Source organism: Petromyzon marinus, chromosome 50 (genome assembly GCF_048934315.1).
Source record: "Petromyzon marinus isolate PM22_M1 ecotype Great Lakes invasive population chromosome 50, UKy_Petmar_22M1.pri1.0, whole genome shotgun sequence".
Lineage (NCBI taxonomy): Eukaryota > Metazoa > Chordata > Hyperoartia > Petromyzontiformes > Petromyzontidae > Petromyzon > Petromyzon marinus.
This window is the reverse complement of record NC_133716.1, coordinates 7,095,840-7,113,521: the sequence shown is the minus strand read 5'-3', so window position 1 is coordinate 7,113,521 and position 17,682 is coordinate 7,095,840. Positions and strand designations below refer to the sequence as shown.

The 17,682-nt window shown below is 52.0% G+C and overlaps 2 protein-coding genes across 5 annotated transcripts in view; one reads left to right on the top strand and one right to left on the bottom strand.

Moving 5' to 3' along the window:
• The window catches only part of LOC116953185 (BMP/retinoic acid-inducible neural-specific protein 1-like), a 115,553-nt gene extending 101,340 nt beyond the window's left edge, over positions 1–14,213 (bottom strand). Inside the window, exons 1-2 of one of the 2 annotated variants that reach the window (XM_076074841.1) lie at positions 14,195–14,213; positions 12,422–13,235 (exon numbers count right to left, since the gene is read on the bottom strand). The gene's annotated coding sequence lies outside the window, so the exon portion shown is untranslated. Of the gene's footprint in view, positions 1–12,421; positions 14,090–14,194 lie in introns of those variants that run through there. The other variant, XM_076074842.1, reaches the window with a different exon arrangement.
• LOC116953184 (astrotactin-2-like) overlaps positions 14,178–17,682 on the top strand; it is a 483,535-nt gene continuing 480,030 nt past the window's right edge. Inside the window, exon 1 of one of the 3 annotated variants that reach the window (XM_032973126.2) lies at positions 14,178–14,646. In XM_032973126.2, the coding sequence (XP_032829017.2) occupies positions 14,289–14,646 (358 nt within the window). In that variant the 5' untranslated portion in view covers positions 14,178–14,288. The remainder of the gene's footprint in view (positions 14,647–17,682) is intronic. The other 2 variants (XM_032973123.2, XM_032973125.2) reach the window with 2 other exon arrangements.

Sequence of the window (17,682 nt, the reverse complement as noted above, 5' to 3'; positions counted from 1 at the left end):
GATTTCTGAACCAGTCTTGCACACGTTATATGATGCCGACTGTACAGTAGTACTCTACAGTATAGCATACTGCACATGTGAAATAGGTTTGCAGCGGCTTAATTAAAATGTCCTTCTATTATAGACACATTAACGCCATCACGATTGTACCCAAATTCACAGCTTCTTGGTGATAACACTCGCTCCCGCCCACTGAATCTAAAAGCGAGTCTGTCAGCATTTGGCTTATTAAAACACATCGCAAGCGTGAGGATTCTACACCGGCACCTCATTTGGCAATTTTTTAAAACGTCAAAATTAATTTCATGCTCAAATGAGCAGGAGGCGGTGCTCATCTCCCGTCGGTAGACCTGAGCCAGTCGTGGACATTCCACACACCTATGGCGAGGGTGAATCTCTCCACAAAACAACCACTGTTGACTTACCCCACCAAGTGGTGCTTATTTTATCCACCCCGCAGGGATGATGGGCCGAGTCAACCCACCAAGCAAGGTTCGAACTCACAACCTTCCGAGAGCGAGCCGCTCGCACGAACCGCTGAGCCAACATGTAAATTGTGAGTGGGTCAAATTGACATTTTGAAGGTATCAAGGTGATCCTTAAGTGAACCAAAGCCTCGGAATTTAATGGGTGGTTGGGAATAAGGATTTGGTTGGTGAGTGAATGGTGTATGTATGTGGGGGGGGGAGGGGGGGGGATGTTAATGATTTAGGTTATAAATTGCGTGCTCAGATATTCGTTATAAGGTCAAACGGGCGATGTAAAGCGTGGAAAAGAGCACTTAGTAAAGCCTACCGTGACACCCCTGATGAATCGGTGAGAGGTAGAGGGGCGACAGACTGACGGCTGAGGCTACACCCCGAACCTGATGGTTCTCTGCACCCTAAACCCGACACGTTGGGGAATAGAGGGCCCCTCAATTGCGACCAGTTGATTATTTGCAGTCGAGGAGCTGCGATTGAAAGTCCTCCACGTGTGCTGCTGCGCACAGTCGCGGTGGCGAGACCGAGGCGGCTTGAGGATGGACGCAGGATTTAGGGTGAAAGCCATGGCAATGAGCAGGGGGCACGGGTGAAATCGGGTTGCCAGGGTATTGGAGTGTGGAAGGGCTTGTGTGTGTGTGTGTGAGAGTGGGGCATCTCAGTCAGTCGACCCGTGGCACCTGCTGGGTCTGCCCCGTGACCTCCTGCCAGCGGGCGTTCGACACTTCACGTGGCCTCAGGGTGCCCATAGCCTGGCACAAGCGTCGTGGTGACGTCACCGCCACTTAGTGGCGAATGGCGGTTGTTGTTGTGTGTATGTAAAAGTGTACGTGTGTCGAGCTGCTGGCTGGCCACCCGCACCCTCGTGTGCCGCGCCGGCCTTCGTGAGTGCTCGCGAACAGCACTTGCATCGACAGTCCCCTAAGGCCATACAATGGATCGTTATCTTTACCTTGTTGTGTGTCATGCGCCATGCCGGCCTTCATTGGTGCTGCTCGCTAAGAGCTACATACGAAGCTCGAGGCCAAGAAGACCCACAGCTTCCTATGGAGCGATAGGCCAGGTAGCTTCCACACAGCGTTACTCAGCCGATGAAAAGATAATACCACTCAACTGATTTCTGCTGCCCTAACTTGGAACTAGTCGTAAGCACCATAAGCACACTGCCCAGGTATGCGAACGTGTCCCCTCTCCACAACCACCCCATCACTTGTGGGGCGTTGAAGGGGTGAAGTGGTTTGACCACACAAAAATACCCGGGCAAGTGCTACACAACAACAACCGCTATTCGCCACTAAGTGGCGGTGACGTCACCACGACGCTTGTGCCAGGCCATGTGCACCTTGAGGCCACGTGAAGTGTCGAACGCCCGCTGGCAGGAGGTCACGGGGCAGACCCAGGTGCCACGGGTCGACTGACTGAGATGACCGAGACGACTGGCTGATGCATCACCTGTGCCCCCGACTGTGCCAACTTGCTGTGCATTAGCCACCCGGCGCTCCGCTCGTTGTTGTGAGCGTCGCAAACACACGTGCACATACACACTGACGTCTTCTCTGTGCCCAGATAGAGGGGGGCTAAACGGTCCAGGAAGGGTCTAAGACGGGGAATGGGCTATTGTCGCACAGCAGGATGTAGAGTTGATTCGACTTTCCGGTGATTGGTATCAAGATCTCTGCCTGTGGTGGAGGAGGCTTGTGAAGGACGCCTGCTCGACACTTGGAGGCAGTCGCCCTCCAACGTCGACGGAGTGGGGAGGAGCGACGCTCACAACGACGAGCGCCGGGCGGCTAAAACGCTGCAGTTTGGCACAGTGGACAGCACAGGTGGTGCATCTGCCAGTCCAGTCATCTCAGTCAATGCGTAACACCTGGTTCTGTCCCTTGACCTCCTGCCGGTGGTCTTTCAATACTTCACGTGGCCTCAAGGTGCACCGAGCCTGGCACAAGCCCCACGGTGACATTACCGTCACCTTGGGATTAATGAATGTTGTTGTTGTTGCATGTGTGTGTGTGCGCGTACGTCGGTGGAGCAGTGGTGTAGCAGTTGTTGCACTGCGCGAAGAACTCGGCCACCTGAGTTCGATCCCGGCCAAGGCCAACATCAGTGTTAATTATCTGAACCCGTCCTGATCCTCTCCTAGATCGACTCAAGCTCAAACGAGTGCCGAAGACGGTGCATAAATATCGGCACTGGGGAGAAAAAGGTGGCCGGTCATAGTCCAGCAGTAGCCTCACACCACTGTCTCATGCATGAGTCAAAAACATTCCGGCCTTCAGAGTAAAAGAGGTATAGAATAAGCAACGTTTCGGGCGACGGGTCTTCTTCATAGCACATCGAGAGGTCAGAGAGGTGGAGTGAACAATCGTTTGAGTCTGCACTATACACCTGGTTAAAGAAAAACACGAGAAACCGTTTTAAGAATGTTTAGAGATTTGCCTGCGTTGGGTGTGTCGGTGTGTGGGTGTGTCGGTGTGGGTGGGTGGGTGTGTGGGTGTGTCGAGGTGTGGGTGGGTGGGTGTGCGGGTGTGTCGGTGTGTCGAGGTGTGGGTGGGTGTGCGGGTGTGTGGGTGGAAGGGTGTGCGGGTGTGTGGGTGGATGGGTGTGCGGGTGTGTGGGTGTGTCGGTGTGGGTGGGTGGATGTGCGGATGTGTCGGTGTGTGGGTGGGTGTGTGTGCGGGTGGGTGTGTGGGTGTGTCGGTGTGTAAGAGGGTGTGTAGGTGTGTCGGTGTGTGGGTGTGCGGGTGGGTGTGCGGGTGTGTGGGTGGGTGTGTCGGTGTGGGTGGGTGTGTAGGTGTGTCGGTGTGTGGGTGGATGTGCGGGTGTGTGGGTGTGTCGGTGTGTGGGTGTCGGTGTGTGTGTGCGTGTGTGGGTGTGTGGGTGTGTCGGTGTGTGTGTCGGTGTGTGGGTGGATGTGCGGGTGTGTGGGTGTGTCGGTGTGTGGGTGCGTGTGCGGGTGGGTGGGTGTGCGGGTGTGTGGGTGTGTCGATGTGTGTGTGGGTGTGTGGGTGTGCTCGGAGCAATCCGAAGACGCTGACGTGGTTAACAAAGTACAACTCGGGGCTGTGAAGCAGACGAGAACACTGACACGTGTGGCACGGATAGCCCAAGGGGACCTAAGCCACACGCTGGCTGTAAAACCCGATGGAACGATGACCCCAGTGCGTGACTTTGGAATGCCGGGGGGAGGGGGTGGCGGTCTTAGAAGAGGATTAACGTGAAGTGATCAGCGAGCGCCTAGCGGCAGCCCAAACAACTCCCTTAGGTGATGGCCATGAAATGTGGCATAGCAAGCAGCTCGGCGTTTAAATCGGTTCCACACCTGAGCCGTCATTTGAGCAAACCACACTTGCTGAGCGCATCTTTGAAGAGCAGGGTCTGTCTGTCTCTCTCCCTCTCTCGCTACCCGAGTCTGTAGAGTGTGTATTAATCAGGTGATTTGGTAATTCTGCTGCTGCTCCTCCTTTTGCGTTGTCAGTGGTGCATTACAGTGCCATTGACAAAGAACTGAAGGCAATTACATCGCAGCCTTCAAAATTAAAGAAAATAAACAGACGGCGATAGTTAGGACAGTGACAATTATTCATTGCACCTATGAATGAGAACCATTTTTGTGCGATAAAGACGGGCAATTACAAGAACCGGCGCATTATATATATTTTTTTAATTTCATGACCACGTCACGAACGAACGTGCCGAGTCGTATTTATCTATTAGTCAGTGCGATCGCACGGTCTAGCGGTAGCCCATTCGCCGCTCGTTCCAGACGTTGGTGGTTCGAAAACCAGTGGCCGCCCTGATTAACACTGCGGGTGCATTCACCGTTAAAAAAAATCAATAAATTACTACGCGCCACCTGCGTCACCGAGGACATTAAACGCCACGTGGTGTCATTCGCAATGCTTGGCCACTGTGTGCCGGTGTCATTGTTTACGGGGTTTTTTTTTTAAAGATTATTCCGCAAATTACTGTAATAATTTTGAATAAGCTGTACGGTGCATAGGAATCATGCGTGCCCCCCCCCCCCACTACCGCAATACCGTAATAACAATATCGTCGTGATAAAATAGGGAGCCCGATTGCGCAACTGCCCCGCAACCGGTTGCAGAAACGCTCGGGCGTGGACTGGGCTTCAATTGGCCAACGCACAGTCCACTTTGTGTAAAGTCTGCTTTGTATAAATTGATTCATGAAAGCCCCATTTTACGTCAGTCTACTGCTGGATGAGCACCTCCAAGCCACGCATGTGCGTCAGTGCGTGTTGGTGAAAGCCAGGGGAGCATAGCCATCGGAGCATAGTACAGTACAACAATGCATTGTGTTGCACTGCCCCCTGCTGGGCAGCTCGTAGCATCGCAGCAGCAGAATCCTACGACAACTTTGCTATTCATGGCTGTATCCCATCTAAGCAGCACAGCAGGTTCAACCCAATTAGCTTATAACACGGCCTTAAACAAAATATATATGCAGTGAGGGAAAAAAAATATTTGATCACCTGCTGATTTTGTACGTTTGCCCACTGACAAAGAAATGATCAGTCTATAATTTTAATGGTAGGTTTATTTGAACAGTGAGAGACAGAATAACAACAAAAACATCCAGAAAAACGCATGTCGAAAATGTTATAAATTGATTTGCATTTTAACGAGGGAAATAAGTATTTGACCCCTCTGCAAAACATGACTTAGTACTTGGTGGTAAAACCCTTGTTGGCAATCACAGAGGTCAGACGTTTCTTTTAGTTGGCCACCAGGTTTGCACACATTTCAGGAGGGATTTTGTCCCACTCCTCTTTGCATATCTTCTCCAAGTCATTAAGCCTTCGAGGCTGACGTTTGGCAACTCGAACCATCAGCTCCCTCCACAGATTTTCTATGGGATTAAGGTCTGGAGACTGGCTAGGCCACTCCAGGACCTGAATGTGCTTCTTCTTGAGTCACTCCTTTATTGCCTTGGCCGTGTGTTTTGGGTCATTGTCATGCTGGAATACCCATCCACGACCCATTTTCAATGCCCTGGCTGAGGGAAGGAGGTTCTCACCCAAGATTTGACGGTACATGGCCCCGTCCATCGTCCCTTTGATGCGGTGAAGTTGTCCTGTCCCCTTAGCAGAAAAACATCCCCAAAGCATAATGTTTCCACCTCCATGTTTGACGGTGGGGATGGTGTTCTTGGGGTCATAGGCAGCATTCCTCCTTCTCCAAACACGGCGAGTTGAGTTGATGCCAAAGAGCTCCATTTTGGTCTCATCTGACTACAACACTTTCACCCAATTGTCCTCTGAATCATTCAGATGTTCATTGCCAAACTTCAGACGGGCATGTATATGTGCTTTCTTGAGCAGGGGGACCTTGCGGGCGCTGCAGGATTTCAGTCCTTCACAGCATAGTGTGTTACCAATTGTTTTCCTGGTGACTATGGTCCCAGCTGCCTTTATATCCTTGAAAGATCCTCCCGTGTAGTTCTGGGCTGATTCCTCACCGTTCTCATGAGCATTGCAACTCCACGAGGTGAGATCTTGCATGGAGCCCCAGGCCGAGGGAGATTGACAGTTATTTTGTGTTTCTTCCATCTGCGAATAATCGCACCAACTCTTGTCACCTTCTCACCAAGCTGCTTGGCAATGGTTTTGTAGCCCATTACAGCCTTGTGTAGGTCTACAATCTTGTCCCTGACATCCTTGGAGAGCTCTTTGGTCTTGGCCATGGTGGAGAGTTTGGAATCTGATTGATTGATTGCTTCTGTGGACAGGTGTCTCTTATACAGGTAACACGCTGAGATAAGGAGCACTCCCTTTAAGAGTGTGCTCCTAATCTCAGCTCGTTACCTGTATAATAGACACCTGGGAGCCAGAAATCGATCTGATTGAGAGGGGGTCAAATACTTATTTCCCTCATTAAAATGCAAATCAATTTATAACATTTTTGACATGCGTTTTTCTGGATTTTGTTGTGATTCTGTCTCTCACTGTTCAAATAAACCTACCATTAAAATTATAGACTGATAATTTCTTTGTCAGTGGGCAAACGTACAAAATCAGCAGGGGATCAAATACTTTTTTCCCTCACTGTAAATGGGTGACATTTCAAGAAATGGTCCTTCTCCATGCCACATCTTTTGGCGAATGTATCGAGTTGTTATTTATATGCATTCCTGAATTCCCCCCCCATCCCCCCTTTGCACGTGATGGCCTCACAAGCGACGTCATCACGTATACGGCTCTATTTAAGGAACGAATCAGAAGGCGGATTTCTCTACAAACTTGGCTGTCCGTCTGATGATGCTCGTTGTAATTCCTGGCGAAACGTCGTACTCAGGTTGTAAATGTTGTGGATTTGCTTTCCAACGCACCGGTGTTGCTGTACTAGTAACGAATTGACCACGTTCTGTTGGCTGTGTCGGTGTTGGCGGGTTTAACGACACATTTACATATTTGCGCGATTTAACCCCCCAAAAAAACTGTATTGTGGGTGATATTGGTCGCAAAAGCCCACAACGTATCGAGTTGCGTGTGTTAAATTTACGAATTTGGCAAGTTTAGATCCATGGACGCTGGCACGTAATGGCCTAACTTTTGGGAAGTAGGCAGTGTCCGAACTGAAGCAGACTATAGGTAAGATACACCACGGCAGTAATATATCATCGGAGCGGTCCCTGGATTCGAAACCGCCAAGCTCTTGCAACAAGCAGCAAACAGCGTTAGGCGCATGGCGCTGTGCAATCGTCCCCGAGTGTGACGCTGCAGTTCATGGAGAGCAATGACCAGTACCGTAACTCTACTGTTGTATGCATCGCATCTCAAGGGAATGGGGAACGCGTTAATGGAGGACAGCCACGGGAGAAGTGGAGAGAAGGAATCGGATCGCTGGGTGAATTGTTACATCACAATAATCAGAAGAATCAATCAGAATATGCATTCATAGTGGAGAAATCCGATGAGCCATGAAGCTCTTTTCCTACAGACGTCCACTATAATTGTGAGAAGCGGCGGCGGCGACGGCTTGGGAAGATCTCCATCCAGCAGTGGATTGACCATGGCTGCTGCTGATGAAGATGCGCGTCTTAACCTTTCGTGACAAATCTAATTTCCTATCGACGTGGTCCTCGCTCAATATCTGCGTCTCTGTGCCCTTGGTCTCTGACACTTGGAGGTGTCTCGTCCCCGGCGTGCTCACGCGATTGTGAAACCCAGCAATTATTACCGACGGTGCAAATAATCGCATGCAGAAATATAAAATTAATAATTCACAACCCCTTCGTCAATCCAACGCCGCGTGAAGGCCTCCTTCACGCTGCGTCGGTCGTGCTGCTTGTTCGAGCATACTTCACCACGCTGGTCTATATGGATCGGTGAAAGATGTGGTGGAGGGGGGGGGGGGTGGTGGGTGGTAACTTGATCAGTGGGTTGAGAGTCAACATCGGCGAACTGATGTTAGCCGTGGCTGGGAATTGAACTCGGCTCGCTGGGTTTTCACAGCGCGGTGCGCGCGAACCACTGCGCCACCCCTCCAAACAACAACAACAACGCCTTGCCGCCTGCTCCAAGCGAGATGCCTCGTGCAGAGTTCCTTGTCGTCTCTTCACGTCAACGAGAGGCGGCGCACCGCGTGGCGGTGAGCGCTGTCCACGCGAGCACCCCCCCACGGCGTTTCACTTACACTTGGCAGAAGGCAACGCGTGTGCACGTGCGTGCGCATATTGTATGGGAGATGTATGAAAAGCGATCATTCGCGGAGGCGGTGGCGTATTTGGTGAGCGCATCCGAGCTTCCAGTATAATTCTCGACAACGGGCTACTCACATCGGTGGCGATCGATATCTAAAGCGGTACTGGCCAACAGCAACCACCTCCTCCCCAATGCAATTTAGTGGTGAAGTATGGTCAAAGAACAACACCCCTCCACGACCGATACGATGTGGCGGGGGGAGAGGAGGGGGGGGGCAAGGGTGGGGGAGCGGCTTCACGCAAGGGTTATACAGTATTTATAAAGGACTGTCAGACCCGACTGATCAATGTGGTTTAAAGTGTTATCAAAGAGCCCACAGTGAATTGCCTATCGGGCTGTAAATAGACCGGCAGCTATCGGGTGTCGAACTGCAAACACGGCTCCAACTTGCTTGGTGGATGAGCACTGTGGTGTGCGCATACACAGTACGTGATTTACTAAATAATTAAATTAGATGTGCCGCACCAACTACGAAACGTGCTGAGCCTTCTCCGCCAGGCGATCACCGTGGCCGACAGAGAGGTCCGTGTGTAAGTGTCCGCGTGTTTCGTCAAGGCGGAGTCGACCTAGAGGAGGCCCAGGACCGGTTCACATATTCGCCGCTGATGTAAGCCGTGGTTTGGTGTCGAACTGAGGTGTCCGAGGCAGTGTGGAGACAAAGATAGCCGTGCGTGGTGCTAGTCACACACCACACCGTCGTGTTCATTGCTGGCATTAATAGGCGCTCGTTAGTAGAATTTGCCCTAACAATTTATACGGCGCGAGTAGGATCTTTGTTCCGTCTTTAATCTGAGGAGCGGTGGCGCAATGGTTTGCGTACTGCGCTACGGACCCGGCTGCGTGCATGGTGCGTGATATCGGAAGAGGTTCTGAACCACCCCTAGGTTGACTCAGCCTAAAACGATTACTGTGCCCGGTACGGTCTACACTGCAACCATCAGCACCGAGAGACAAAGGCGACTCCGTCGTGTGCCGTAATCGCCTTGGTAGGTGCTCGCGAACAGCACAACACCCTGCCCCAACGCTTTATATATAGGATACGCGTGGCATACATACATACATGCATACACAGAGAGGAGCGGTCACGCAGTGGTAAGCGCACTGCGCTATGAACCTGGTTGCTTTCAATTCGCCACGGCGGCTAACATCAGTGGCCCTTGGCTCTCACCCGCCCCCCATCCGTTTCACCCAACCCGCACTCACCACTGTGGTGAAATAAGATGAAGCAACTACCGCTAGCGACAAGCGTGGGGAGAGGCCTTCATCCAGCAGTGGATTGGGAAAAGGGGGTTTAGGACATTAGTCTACCTGTTATTCATCTGTATTATGCCATTGAGAGAGTAGAGAGCACGTTGTCACCAATTAATGGGTTGCGTTAATTAGGCATTTCAACATGACTAAGAAAAACAATCATTCTCCGCAGACATGAATATCACCTCATTGTACATGCTGACATGTTTAAATATCACCGCCAAATGTAACATAATTCATAAGACTCACTGGGTCTTATGACTTGGTTTTTTTTCAGGAGGGTCCTGCTCCTACATTGGGATGGTTTGGTCAATTACATGGATGAGCGTCTGTGTTGGCCGCGTGAGAGGAAATCCGAGTAACACGGAGAAAACCCCACGCATACCAGGGGGATAACACGAACCAATGACTACACACAGGTAGATTCACCGACCCACTGCCGTGGTGCCGTCCCAAATCTCTACCACCAACCCTCGCCGAACAAAGGGACGCATCGCAGAAACTCCGGCTGCAATTAAACCCCTGGATAACCTCTAATAACCAAAGTACCGCATAGGGCTGTAAAAAAAAACATGCCTTCGGAATGCACGGGGGAAGGCAACGGCCATAAGGTGGTAAGGTTCTGTAAGCAGTCAATTGTTATCAGCGATCACGAGATAGCGAAAGGGTCCATCAGGTAGAGAGGCGCGGGAAGGCAGAGCGAGGGCGTGATATGGAGGTGAACAGTCGTGGGGAAGTGGCCGATTTGGGGGATGGTGGTGGTGGTAGGTAGCCGGGTCGTACCATAAATAACACAATACAAGCAGTTCAGGGGGTGGCGTGGTGGCGCAGTGGTTAGCGCAGTGCGCTATCAAACCCGCTGATCCCGGTTCAATTCCCCTGGCACGGGTAACATCAGTCATTGGTGAGTGGTATCTGAACCGGGTCATGGACCCACCACATCCTTGACCAACACTAGCGTGGTTCAATAACTCCCAAGACACGTAACGTCGTGGGAAGGGGTGTCCTTCATCTAGCAGTGGATAGAGAAAGGGGCTGTACAAGTACAAACCAATAGATACGTACACACAATGAGAAGGGTTTCTGTCTGGTGGGGATGAATGTGAAAATAAAAAAATCACGTTTGCCCCACGCCTTAAAGGCCAAAGTGAATGCAATTTAACGCGCGTATCTGTGCGTATAAGGTCCGGCCGATGTGTATGTTGGCTTTCCGTTCACGATGTGTTTATTATTCGCGGCGTTATAGTGAGCGCCTATCCGCGCGCCCACGACGTTCCTATCATTGCGTGAATACAAAACCTGAAAGCGGTCACCCATGTGGAGGGGTGTCATCGGCTCTGGGGGGGGGTTTGGGGGGCAACGGACGGATGGAGCGATGGGGCGACGTTGCGCATGCACGGGAAGGGTTTGTTAGGCGATGGTGGTGTGGTGCGTATCTGTGTGAAGGTAATGAGTATGCGAATTAGCGACTTTGGGATGGGAAGGCGAAGGGGTGGCGAAACGCGTTAACAAAAGCCGCAGCCTCTCGCACAAAAAAAATGAATCCACGAACCTTCATCCTTCTTACGCGTCCCCCGGGCGCAGCACATGATATGACACACGAAGGTTACCAAACGCTGGTGTGTGAACATAGGCTGTACTACACATGGCTCTGTCGCTCGCCACCCACACTCACTTACCCACACAACGTAACCTCCCCCCAACACCTCTCTGATCTCCCTGCAGTGGCACGGACCACTGTCATATCTTGTGGCACCGGATCGTCGTGATTTCGATAGGCGGCTCTCAGCGGTGCACACACACACAAAGATCCCCCATTTAGCCTGTAACAGACTGTAGGGGCAAGTGCTGTTAGCGAGCACCTATGAAGGCCGGGACGGGACAGGAGGGGGTGGGTGGCCAACACCACGCCCGGCCGCCTTTGTCTCCCTAGTGACGATGTTTACACATCGCACCAGGTACTCATTTGAGGCTGAGTCGACCTAGGGGAGGCCCGGGAACGGTTCAGATAATCGTCACTGGTGTTGGCCGTGAGCGGGAATCGAACTCGGGTCGTTGGGTTCATAGCGCAGCGCGCTAACCGCTACACTACCGCTCCCCAACACGCACGCACACACACGCGCACACACGCACGCGCACACAGACACACACACAGATCCCCCCGTACAGCCTTCACAGACTGTTAGGGGCAAGTGCTGAGAGAGAACCACATTAAAGCAAGTGCGGGGCACGAGGGGACGGGGGTTTGGTGTGGTTAGCACCACGCCCGTCCGCCTTTGTCTCCCCCGTGCAGAAGTTTACGCTCCGCAACAAGGCATGCACCTTCACCACAGACTGTCCCGTCTCGTATACCACCAGATCCACATTGTTCACCATGAATCAGTCGATCAGAGCGCTCACTACCCGCGCAACTCAGCCCAGCATCTTATGCGTGCTACATACACACACACACACGTGTAGGTATACCTACTTACATGCCCTGCCTGCGATCACTGCCTGAATACGACGCATACCTGGGCGCATGGCCCAATTAAACCGAGGGCGTCACTGCTAAGACGCGAGTGCACGTGTCTCTATTGCGAGGTGGGGGGGGGGGCACGATAAACTAGCCCCCCACACTACTAGCACCGCGGTTGCGAAGGTTTTTCGCAACATTCAACGCCACGCGGTGTGCTCCCTGCCACATCCCGTTCGGTTCCTGCGCTCGGGGCAGTTGATTGCGTGGAGGGGATGGGTCAAACGCACGATTGGCAACGTTGGGTTAAATCCGACAACATTATCGTGGGCAACATAACCACCCCCAATGGAATGAATGAATACATTTAACAAAAAATAATTTACGCGTGGAGTTTAATAAAAGGTAACCAAACACCAAGCTTGTCCTCCCAAGCCCTCGGCTCCCCAAACATTTCCCTTCCCCGAAAATTTGCACGCGTGGAAAATCTCAGCGCCTGCCACTTACTTTATTGCGTTCCGTTCGCGGTCCTTTCTCCGCTTCTCGCTTGTCCGCGTATTTCACTCGGGGCGCATTCTCCCTCTCCTCCTCCTCCTCTGTCTCGTGGCGGATTGTGGAGGCAGCCGTTCGGCGTTATTGTGAAGGATTCAAACGGATCGAGAAGCCGTCGAGAGAGAGAGAGGGCAGGGGGGGCCGGGCGAGAGAGTGTCGAGCGAGGGGAGGTGTGGCGGAGGTGACTGGGCGAGCGAGAAGGCGCAAGCCGAGGGTCCTCTTCCGACTCCTCGGCGGGTTAGAGGTGTCCTCGAGAGAAAACGCTTGCGGGCAGCACGGCCACACAAATCTGTGCCGCTCCTCCTCCTCCTCCTACCCCTCCTCCTCCAACACCACCCAACACCAACCCAGCAAAAACGCGCCCGCTGGCAAATAATTAACTCCCGCACATGAAGTCTGACGTTTCGCGGCTTCCCCTCTCCGGACGAAAGCTCCGTCGTTTGGTCAAAGAGCCCACGCGTGGTGCTTCCTTTTCTTCTTCGACGTCCACCTCCTCCTCCGCCGCTTGTAGCCAAGACTCGACCGGTGTCGCTCCCGGGTCCCCCGAGATATGGGGCATCGACTCGGCGTGTAGATTACGTTGGCTTCTATCCCTCCACCCCCAGACCCCCGTCTCCTCTCTCTCTCCTGTTGTCTCTTTATCTCAAATCTTCGTGGGGGGGGGGGGGGGGGTCACACAACGTAGCGGCGGCCGCCACCTACGAGGAAGCCCTCACTTGGCTCGATGGTCCGCCGCGGTGTGCACGTTGCGATGAAATGTGCAGTCTCTCTGGCAGACGGGGGGAGGAGGACGCACGGGGAGAGAGAGAGCGAGAGAGCGAGCGAGAGAGCGTGAAGGTGTTGGAGTGGGGTGTGGGGATAAAGGACCGAGGATGGGGTGGTGGTGCTGGGGATGGGGTGGTGGTGATGGGGAGGAGGAGCACGCAGATACTACTGACGGGGTAATTAATTAGTCCACCAATTACGCCGGCTTTGCGACATGTACCTGCCTAGAACAAACCTACAAAAATACAATTATTTCAAAGAAATACAATAATACCACCACTCCCAACTATGCATCGTCGTAAGACATCTTCTACACGTCACCCCCTCCTCCTCCAAAACACAAAAAAGCAATCCCCTTGCCAGTCCGCGTTCGTCCTCCAGCCTCGTGCCCCTTCTCGCCGACTTGCAATCACTGCCGTACCTACGCCCTGCGCCACTGCAAGCGACTGGGAGAGGCGAGGAAGCGTCGCTTTAAGAGCGCTCCCTCATTCCCCACTCCCTCTCTCCCTCTCTCTTTCCCCTCCCTTCCCTCTCTCTATGTGTGTGTGTGCTGTCCTCCCTTGCGTCTCTCTATATGTGTGTGTGCTCTCCTCCCTTGCGTCTCTCTATATGTGTGTGTGCTCTCCTCCTTTGCCTCTCTGTGTGTGTGTGTGCGCTCTCCTCCCTTGCCTCTCTCTATATGTGTGTGTGCTCTCCTCCTTTGCCTCTCTGTGTGTGCGCTTTCCTCCCTTGCCTCTCTCTATATGTGTGTGTGCTCTCCCTTGCCTCTCTCTGTGTGTGTGTGTGCTCTCCTCCTTTGCCTCTCTCTATATGTGTGTGTGTGCGCTCTCCTCTCTCTCCCTTGCCCCCCCCCCCTGCGTGTGTGCGCTCTCCTCTCTCTCTCTCTCCCCTCTATAGCAGAACAACACCCCCCAACACCCTCCTCCTCCTCTGCTCACCCCCCACCCCCGCCGCCTCCATCACCTCGGCTCCGTGCGCACTATTCCTCCTCCCTCTCCCCTTCATCGCTGCTGCTGCTGCTGCCGCCGTCTCATCTAGCACGGCTGGGGCAGCAGCTATGATGGCCGCAAAGCCGCGGCTCCTGCCCGTGCCGTTCCCATTCGTGTTCACATCATCGGCAGCTGCTCCATCATCATCATCGTCGTCATCGCACGCGCTCATCATCATCATCCTCCTCCTCCTCCCCGCGTTGTCATCTGCGTCCGTGGCGCACTCCGGCTGTAGGACACACACGGTGACCGTGTCCACGCTGCCGGTCCTGCGTGAGAGCGAAGTGGCCTTCCACGGCCTCTCCTCGAGCTCGTCCTCGTCTGCCGCCGAGTCCAAGCTGCTGTTGTCCATCAGGCACGACCTCCCCGGAGAACTGGCCATCGCGGACGACCTGGAGAACACCGAACTGCCATACTTCGTGCTCGGTACGTGAGTTGTTGTCTTCTTCGTCCGTAGTCTGTATGTGTGTGTGTGAGAGTGAGAGACGCATGTTTGGCAGGTAGCTTCCACCAGTTGCCCCCCCCCAACCCACCACCTCCTCCTTGTCTCATCACCACTCACGGTCGCTCAACCTCGCCACTTGTACCGCGAGGGTGGCCCAGGAGATGGCGCTCCGGGCATGGGTCGTTGCAATCCATCTGTGCGGCGCGGGCGACGCGATCTTGGCAGGCGCCGCGCGCCTCCGCTCTGCCCAACGCCAACGTCGATTCATCCTGTGGCTGCGAGAGGGCCAGGAGGTGGTGCTGCCCACAGTGGATTCTTGAATGCATCTGTGCGGAGTTTTGAGCCTAACACCCCCCCCCCGCTGCCGACGCCGCCGACCCTCCAGTTTCCTTCGACGTGATAATTAATCGGCCAAACATCTCGATTTGTATAACAAGGACCCCCCCTCCCCTCCCTTGAGACTCAAGCTTTCCCGTGTAAGGAAACATCATTGTAATTTGTGACATTGCCATGATGAATGCCATTGCCTTATATTGCACTGTCTGCAATTACGTTAACGACACGAATTTCACTCGTGCCACTGCACTTACCAACAGGGAATTATTCATGCGGACGAACGTCGCACTGTATTTTACACGGGACTCATTATACCTGTGTCCCCATTGTTTCAAGATCGGAGCCCACTGAGCACGCCTGATCTATTGCTCTGTAATCAAAGTCGAGAGATATATCCTGGTGTATAATTACAATATTGCGTACATCCGACAGCGATACCCCCCCCCATTGAGCACGTGCACACGCAGATGAATAACAGCGCATTTTGAATACACAACGTTGGTAATATGAACCCCAAAGCGTTTACTATGGCAATCCTAACAGTCCATTATATTACATACTGTCTACGTGCATTGCAGACGTTAGCAGCAGCCTTAGAAGCCGAACATATTGGGGCCTTGTAGGCCCACACCACGACAGTACTACTGGTGGATGCACGCACAGCATCAACAATAGACAACCTGAACGTCGTCAGCATCATCATCATCCCCATTGTTCTGCTGTGCAACAAGGACGCCTCTGTCATTTTGACGATGTGCTCCTTAAATAAACGTGGTGCGTTCTCTGAGTGCCAACGTGCGGTTTCATTGAATCGCTTACGCATAAGCCGAGATTTCGTATATATGTATATATACCTATGTGTGTATACTGTACAGTACTGCACACGTGCATTAAACCTGTTAGGTTTTTTTCTTCCAATTACAGTAGGCTGTTTAATTATTATTATTTGGAGTATTATGTGTTTTTTAAGTTTGTTCGCCCGCTGCTAATAATCTGGGCAAGCAATGAACAATCCTCAGTGCCAATGTGCTGATAATTGCATTTCTGCTGACGTGTTTTAAGTATTTGTGTGTAATTATACGTGTAGGGTTGTGTGCCTTGTTACAGGACTGCACGTATATTCTTGGTTCTTTCGGTAAAGTCACGTAGAAGGGAAACAATAAAATAAAGAACCAAGAATATGAATCCCTGCAGTCACGAAAGCTTGAAATCAGGACTGCATGTGTTTGTGTGAACACATATCTTGTACGCTATACGCAATGCAATATAATTGGTGTGGCCACGTGTACCGTACTGCACATTCAATATAATGATATTTCTGTACAGTAAGCCTCATGATGGCCCTTGCATTGGATTATTCGGCCAAATCATTGGATAAGTAACTCAATAATAAAGTAATATCTCCTTTAGATGTGCAAAACCGTGTCTTATGCACAGCGTGTCGTCGGCCGTTTGGCCTTGCAGCATTGACACGATCCAATCAAACTCTGGACCGATTTTGACATTCATTGTTCTCATCAGCAGAGTCAAGCGCGCCTGAATGATGCGTGTTTACACGTAATGCTAATGCCCTATACAGTATACAGTACATATGCAGTGTATGTTTTTTTTTATACAGGGAATCCTCTACTTACGAACGAGTTAGTTTCCAGAGGCCTGTTCGTAAGTCGATTTGTTCGTAAGTCCAACTTGACGCCTGTTGATTCCAAAGATGTACGGCACGTGCACTAAATACTAAAACTTTTATAATCTCCTGTAGATGCCACTGGTTCTTCTTAATACCACCCTCAACACTTCCACCACTATTACGCGTCTGAGACACGTAAGTCGGATGTTCGTAAGTAGAGGAGTCTCTGTACATAACAATGGCAATGGGCAAACATCCCAATGGAGGACCCTCATGAAAACGAGTCTTGAGACTCAGCATAGCTTGGGTGGAAGGCTGCAGAGATTGCCAATATATTATAGTACAGCAGTGGATTCTTGACTCCATCTGTGCATGTTACTTCCTAATACGCACGAGTCTTTTCCAAGTACGACGTTGTCTGGCTTCCTCCAGCAAGCCAAACGTTCATCAGTGGAATTCGACGATTCTCGTAAAGGAATATTGAGACTCGGTGATGCTCTCCTGGGTGTATATTCAGCATTATTATTTCTACGTTTATGCTTGCGTATGCGTTTCCATGGGTAAGCAGATTTTCGTTGAGCAAATGAAGCAGCATCATATTGTAGCCCCCCCCCTCCACTAGGTGGTCCGATGGATGTCAACCTATGTCGTATACAACACAGAGCCAGCCTCCTTCTTGACAACACACCCTAAGAGGTGACACTAATGGGAAAATGCCCTCCCCTCTTGTAAACACTGGGCCGTGAGAATCTGGAGCGATGCTAATGGCATGCGTTTAAAAAAAAAATCTTAAGGTCATACGCATCAAGCTCATCGTCGTCCGCGTCATTGCTGCGGCTCGCACTGTGTAATGTGTCTGCCGAATTAAGTACCTCTGATGTCACCGCACTACCGAGTCGTGCCGGGGCCGTGCCGTGCTCAACCAGCCCGGGTTCGGTGCGGCTCGGGAGGCAGAGCCAGGTGTGGTTTTTTTTTTTCACCGCAGAAGCCGAGCCGAGTCGAGTCGAGCCGAGCCGTGCCGCTGACATCACACCCAACGGGGCGAGTCGAGACG